General features: G+C 40.4%; 2 protein-coding genes across 3 annotated transcripts in view; one reads left to right on the top strand and one right to left on the bottom strand.

Annotated features, from left to right (window-relative positions):
* LOC107035579 (cyclic AMP-dependent transcription factor ATF-6 alpha) overlaps window positions 1-3,266 on the top strand; it is a 6,406-nt gene extending 3,140 nt beyond the window's left edge. For both annotated transcript variants that reach the window (XM_015253059.2, XM_015253060.2), the window contains exon 2: window positions 78-3,266. In XM_015253059.2, coding sequence (XP_015108545.1) covers window positions 78-2,215 — 2,138 coding nt within the window. In that variant the 3' untranslated portion in view covers window positions 2,216-3,266. The remainder of the gene's footprint in view (window positions 1-77) is intronic.
* Window positions 2,983-5,902, bottom strand: LOC107035580 (iron-sulfur protein NUBPL-like). The gene is made up of 6 exons (XM_015253061.2): window positions 5,785-5,902; window positions 5,338-5,660; window positions 4,334-4,707; window positions 3,815-3,980; window positions 3,294-3,493; window positions 2,983-3,212 (listed from the first exon to the last, which is right to left on the bottom strand). Exons 1-6 carry the CDS (start codon window positions 5,845-5,847, stop codon window positions 3,064-3,066), a joined length of 1,275 nt encoding a protein of 424 aa, XP_015108547.2. The 5' UTR covers window positions 5,848-5,902; the 3' UTR covers window positions 2,983-3,063.
* Window positions 5,903-6,997: the final 1,095 nt, after the last annotated feature.

Here is a 6,997-nt window from a genome sequence, read left to right as displayed (position 1 = left end):
TTTTTTTTTTTTTTTTTTCATTATAAATTTTGCGAATTATTTGGATACAATTCTCATTATTCAATAATTATTTTTAGATGATGAGTGTCCACTGCCGGTGGACGACTTCCTCGAGGCCCTGAGCTCAGAACTGGAGATTCCCCTTCTCCTGAACGGCGAGGGATCTCCGGATCACGATGAGAGCCCCGACGAGATAATGAAGAATGCGGCGATCGATTCATTTCCGAATTTAGAAAAATTGGGATTGAATTTTAACGAACTTGAGAGTGTATTCTCTGCAATTAATGATGGCAAACCCAATGAGAATGTCACTGAGTGCGAGCCAAACTCGCGATTCCCACCGTCACCAAGTCCAAGTCACTCGGAGTCGAGTTTATCCGAGTGGCCGAGTGATTGTCCCACAAGTGTCAAGCTGACCCTGGAGACCCCACCAATATCTCCACCTCAGAACGAGTCGCCACCGGTCTCACCACTACCAAGTGTCAACTCTCCCTTTCTCCATACCATTAAGCTCATTCCAGTCTCGACGAACGATGAATCTCAGTCTAAAATCATCCCCAAACAGCCCCCCAAGTTCGTTCTGGCCAAGGGGAATCCCTCGAAAAGACCGGCTGTAACAGCCCCAAATGCCGAACAACCGAAGAAGATGATCGTCCTGAGTGCGCAGGACTTCGCAGCGTTGACTAAAAAATTCCGGCAAAATGGACCAAGCACACAACCCCTGAAGATCCAAACACTGAAGACACGACAGATGATAAATCCCCCAAAAGCCGAAATGCCAAAGCCCCAGAGTTTACCCGGAATCGATGACAAGAGCCAAGTGAAGATCATCAACGCCTTTCCACAGATAAAAATAGCCAAGCAAGAGCCGTTGACGCCTGCCGACGCTAAAATCCTCACGTGTCCGCCGGTAATAATAAAAAACGAAAATCCAAACATGCCGCAGATCGTCATAAAGAACGAGATGCCCCAGGAGCTGGCGAACTTCACGGCTCGACAGGAGTGCGAGCTGAAGGCGTTGAAGCGTCAGCAGAGAATGATAAAGAATCGAGAGTCCGCATGTCTCTCCCGCAAGAAGAAGAAGGAGTACGTGAACTCGTTGGAGAACCAGATATCGGAGCTCCAGGAGGAGAACAATAAACTGAAACTCGAGAATACGATGTTGAAGCAGCGATTGAGCTGTTTGGAGAGCTCATCACTGCATTCTAGTGATTCCAAAGCCAGCGTCAAGCTGAATGCCAACAGGAAGAACACTGCCATCGTCCTGGCGATGGTATTCATGGTCTGCTTCAACATGATGTCGAATATAAACTTATTCTCTGTGGATCGTCGACCCGACAGCCTCCTCGCAAAAGACATTCCCGTGTCGTTGCCCAACGTCAGACATGGGAGGTCTCTCCTTTGGAAGGCAGAGGAGCCAGAGCAGGAAATCGAGCCCAACAAGACGGTTAATGATCACCCGATGTGTCCGATGTACATAAACCAGACAGAATCCCTCAGACTGGACTACGAGCTCAGGAGGTGGATAGGGGGAAGCTCTAACAAACAGAACTATCGAAAGGACGTGGCAAGACAGGATTCGAGGGTAAATTCACCTCTCGGGGAGATGCTTCTCCCCAAAATGAAGCGTCGGGAGAAGATTGCTGACGAAGTGAAGATTGTGCCCCAGAGGAAGGAGACAGAGTTGGCGATTAATGCTGTGGAGATTTTCTCACCGACCATGAAGGATCATCCACCCATCTTTGATACGCTTAGGAGGAGGGAGGACACCTTTTACGTTGTCTGGTTCAGTGGTGAGAACCTTCTGCTGCCTGCCTCGAGGCAAAATAAAACCGTCAGACCGAGGATGTCTCTGGTTTTTCCAGCTCCAGTCAACAAGAGTCTCACTTCACCATCTGAGCACATCACTATGATGCAAATTGATTGTGAAGTCACTGATACTCAGTTGGTGCAAGTCACGGAGTCGGTAATACCTAAACATCTGAGGAAAAATCAGGGGAAGGATGAGGCCAGTGGGGTGAGAACAGCGAATAAAACTAAGGAGTTTGGTAAACCGTACGTTTTGAAACAGAAGCGCGATCCTTTTTCTAATCAACAGCCTTACATTATTAATGAGAAGTTTAATAGTTACGATGTTGAGGGTAATTTGTCGCGGGTGGAGAATTCGAAGGGCAGTTATCTGAGGAAGAAATTGAGGAAGAATTTGCAGCCCTAGGGGGTGTGATAAATTGTGGAAATTGTTGAGGGGAAAATGCATCGCAATTTTTGGGAAAAATTGAAATTTATCGTTTTTTTTACTTTATGGAAATGACGACACGATGAGGGACTTTGATTCAATTTTTTATCATGTTTTGACGGGTTTATAGAACGCAATTTCGGTGTGTCTCCCCTTGAGCATGATTAATTATCATAAGATGAGTGCAATTATAACGATAAGAGAAACTTTTTCACTTTTCTGCCAAATTTATCATCGGTTAACCAATGATTCAAGTGATAAAGTGTAATCATGACTGAAGAATGCATAAAAATAATTGATATATCTGACAATTTGTGGGGGTAATGTGTTAGGATTAATCAACCAAGTGCAAATAACGTGATACGATGTACATAATACGTTTTTGAATGTCTCCTTATATTAGAGTCTAAGGTAGTGAAATTTGCTGTATAATTGATTGATTTTTTTTTTCTTTTTAGCACCGCTTGCATCACGCAACAATTTTTTTCACCGAGAGTAGGAGTGTAAGGGTCTGATGTATGGCATGATAGATTTCGTTTTTTCGTGTGTTTGTTTGACACTGAGGGGAGGGGGGTAAAATCGACTGTTTCAATCATGAGATGATACTTTAAAATGAGACGCGATTTATCTCGATGGCATTATTCGTTCAGGAGATATTGGAAATTTAATATGGTCGATTTATCCTCACTTTTCCCCGATAACTAGATGATAAGTGATATGTATCAGTATTGAGGACATCAGAGAGATAATTATGAACGAATTTATTACAAAATAAAGTAATTATCTTGGCACAATTCATAATAGCAGAACAATTGTCAATGCAGGATTCATTTCAAATCAGGAGTAGAGCTTCCGAGATATGTTTCCAAGTCAGTAATAGTTGATTTTATGAGCTTTGCCTTTATGGTGGATCTGCCGAGGCGCTTGTGAGCTGTGTATCTGTGGCAGCCACCGAATGAATAGTAGTAATCGCCACCTGAAATTTTTTTTTTCACCGAGTTTATCAAATAAAATTGTGAATTGTTGGAATAAAAAATTTCGAGTCGTTGTTCCTCACCTTCTCGTCCTGTGATCCATAGAACGTCGATGGGGGGCACTAGGTCGACGGTCTCTGGGTCTTGAATTGTCTCCATCAAACCCTTGACCTTCTCCTCGTTCACTTCGGGTGGTATTGGTCGGATTAGAACGCTCATTGGGACATCGTAAACTTCGGCGGTGTTGCTCGAATGAATACTTGTTGAATCATGTGTTTTCATTGTTAATTGCTAAAAATAATTTATTAGTCATGATATCGGGCAGTTGGAAAAACAAAATTTTAGGATAGAGCGATTAATCGATAAATTGAGCTAATTGCGTCATTAAATTTGATATAGTGACGGACTTACCCGATAAAAGGTGAGGAGTCCACTTCTGTTTAATTGTTTGATGTTTTGCATCGTCCACAACCTCGATAACAAGTCCCTCGAGCGGTGAGGAGTGGTGGGAGCGAATGATTGTCGAGTGACAAGGTCAAATCTGACCAATGAGGGGGAATGGTTTGAGTAAAGGTGTATTGAATATTCAAGAAGTTTAAATTATGCTCTATTTTTCTGTTGATTCTGCAAAAAATCAATGACATCTTGGGCAAGAGATTTATATAACTTTGATTCTGGAGAATTCGGTGAAGAGAGGACTAGTGGCCTTCCTGCGTCTCCACTCTGGGTTATTGATTCGTGGAGAGGAAATTTTCGGAGAAGTTTTATACCTGAAATTGTAGAGAATTACAATGAAAAAAAAGCTTTTTATTTAATGAGAATTGTTTAAACTTTCAAAATCTTCCTCTTTCGAAACGAAATTAAATCCTAAATATGAATTTTCGAGTGACTAATTGATTAATTATTTATAAAAAATGTCGTAATTTTTCAATCATTTAATTTCAAACAATTTTTCCGAAATGTTTTTCTCAAACAGAGGCCTAAAAATATCATTATAAAATCATCACAAAGTGTTTGGTAACCTCGAGTCCAATGAGATTTAAATGGGAGCTCTAATTTAAATTTCAACGAAAAATCGTGTCGAAATTGATTGGATATCCTCGAAGAATAATATCTTGCGTACCTAGTTCCTCAGCTAGTCCTCCACTTCCCTCTCCAAATAACGAAATATCGTGATGGCATTTTGGACAGGAGACACTGCTCATATTTTCAACGAGCCCAGCAATGGGTACATCGAGTTTTTGGAACATTTTGGCACCACGTCTGGCCACATCTGAGGCAGCTCTCTGAGGAGTAGTGACGATCAGAACCCCGCTGACTGGAATATTCTGGATCAATGATAGCAGAGTGTCTCCTGTCCCTGGTGGAGTGTCCACGATTAAATAGTCCAGAGGCCCCCAGGCCACCTGACGAAGGAGCTTGTCCAAGGCGCTCATCACCATGAGCCCTCGCCAGATCACAGGAGATTTCTCGTTCACCAGGAAACCCATGGACATGCTGGAGGAATAATAGTGATATAATGCGTTTAGAACTCTTCGAAGTAAATGAAATGGGGGATCGCGACCATATGTTTTCAAATTATTTAAATTCTTTTGGGCCATGTTTAGGGGTGACAACTGAAAATGAATTTTCGAGGAACTTCTCGTCGTCATTTTTTTAGTTTTGAATAAAAATGCACCTGAAGAGGAATGCTTTCTGCATTCGAAACGTAGTGCAATTGAACTAGTTAGATTTTCTCTGTTTGACTACTGCTGTTGACCTAAACATGGCCCGAAAGAATTTAAATAAAAACTTTATTAATAAACTTGTTGAAACTTTATTCTTCAACTTTGAAAAGTTGAAGAATTTAAACTTTATTAAAACATTAAAACTTTAAACTTCGCATCATTCATTTCATTGGAGTTTTTTCTTTTAAACTTTATTGAAACGTTAAAACATTAAACTTCGCATCATTCATTTCATTGGAGTTTTTTCTTTTAAACTTTATTGAAACGTTAAAACATTAAACTTCGCATCATTCATTTCATTGGAGTTTTTTCTTTTAAACTTTATTAAAACTGTATTCTTCAACTTTGAAGAGTTAAATTCTTTAACTCTTCAAGTTGTCGAGTTGTCATCGGGATTTACCATTTGACCCCGTAATTCACGAGTGGTTCCATCAGCCCCTTGTCATTCAGAAGAGGCTCCTGATGTAAATTCATCATGAGGGGAATTGTCGGGCCAAAGACATCAGCATCCAACAGCCCCACCAGCTTCTCTGGCATGACAACTTTCAGAGCAGTTGCCAGGTTTACACTTGTAGTGGATTTTCCAACACCCCCTTTTCCTGAGGCAACAATCAGAATTTGTTTGACCCCTTCGATGGGCTTTTGCTTTGGCAGCCCTTTAGCCATTATTTCTCTCCTTCTTTCGTCGTGGGTTTTGCCATCTGGCTTCGATGATAAGTGAGACTGGAGTAAAAAATAAAAATTCATAAATAGACAGAGAATGAAATTGTGGGAATTGAAAATTTTTGGAATTGTGGGTTTAATGCTTTAAATAAAAAATGTGGGAATATCAATTTTAATTTCTCACCACTGATATTTTTCTGTAGATCTTCCGGGAATGTTTGAATAATTTCCGGAGTGTTATCATCATTTTCGATCTTTTTTTTACTTGGAAAAATCGAGCTCCAAAACGATAAAGGAGAAATATAATTTAAAAAATAAGAATTATAAAAATCTAGTCCATAAAAATTTTAAAATATTGAATTATATTATCTACAAATTACGAATCAGTGATAATCGACATGACATCGATTTTAATATTAATATGAATAAATGAATATTTATTTTATTGTTTATATCTCAGATATTATGAGCTCTCGGTGATGCCCCAAGGCATTTCTAATCCGCGAAAATTCGGCTGGAACACACGTGTCGGTTTCACCCAAGTCATGAGAATCCGCTTAAAACCGAAATTCGTTCTTCGGATGGGGGACGGGTCGTTTGTACAAATCTCAGATGGACACATTCCGTTTTGAACACGTTCTAGGAAAAATGGGGACAGTACGGGAGGGGGTGGAACGGGTGGGCACGGAAATTTGTGGTCACATTCGCGGATGGGCAGCCTGTGATGAAGTGGTTAAACAGGGCTCGATATTGCAAATGTCCTCTGAGAAAGTCTTACCAATCGAATTTCCTAGTGCAGTGGCTCGTTAAGAGATGGCGGGATTATTCTCATTTCCAGCGGAATTGGAAAATGAATCAGAATGAACCAGAGCAAGGTTGTTAGCCGGAAATTATTATTTATAATAAACAAATAGCGGTGGGAATCAGTTGTAATTCGTTCGCAGATGAATCTAATGCATTTTTCAGTGTTTAAGGATTACTTAATTGATTGGTGATTTAAAAAAACTAACGACGTACTAATTAAGAATCAACATTCACTTGGCGAAAAAAATCGATTTTGCCGAAAGTCGACTTTCCCCCGGGAAAAATCCAAGATTTGAAACTTTGGCCCCGGGTGAAAAAAAAAAATTTATTTCGATATTTCCGGCGCCTCCGAGGGTTTCATTGACATTAGAGGGACCAATAAATACGGAATCAACATTCACTTGGCGAAAAAAAACGATTTTGGCGAAAGTCGACTTTCCCCTGGGAAAAATCCGAGATCTGACACTTTGGCCTCCGGTGAAAATTTTTTTTTTTCAGTTTTCACTTTTTCCACATACTTTTGATAGTTCTGAATAGCCCGTCGCTTAAATAGTTGGAATCAACTTTCACCCGGCTAAAAAATTCGATTTTGG

The sequence above is a fragment of the Diachasma alloeum genome, unplaced genomic scaffold (assembly GCF_001412515.2).
Source record: "Diachasma alloeum isolate Michigan unplaced genomic scaffold, Dall2.0 Dall_scaffold_00199, whole genome shotgun sequence".
Taxonomy (NCBI): domain Eukaryota; kingdom Metazoa; phylum Arthropoda; class Insecta; order Hymenoptera; family Braconidae; genus Diachasma; species Diachasma alloeum.
The sequence above is the reverse complement of the archived record's forward strand: the minus strand, read 5'-3'. Positions and strand labels throughout refer to the sequence as shown.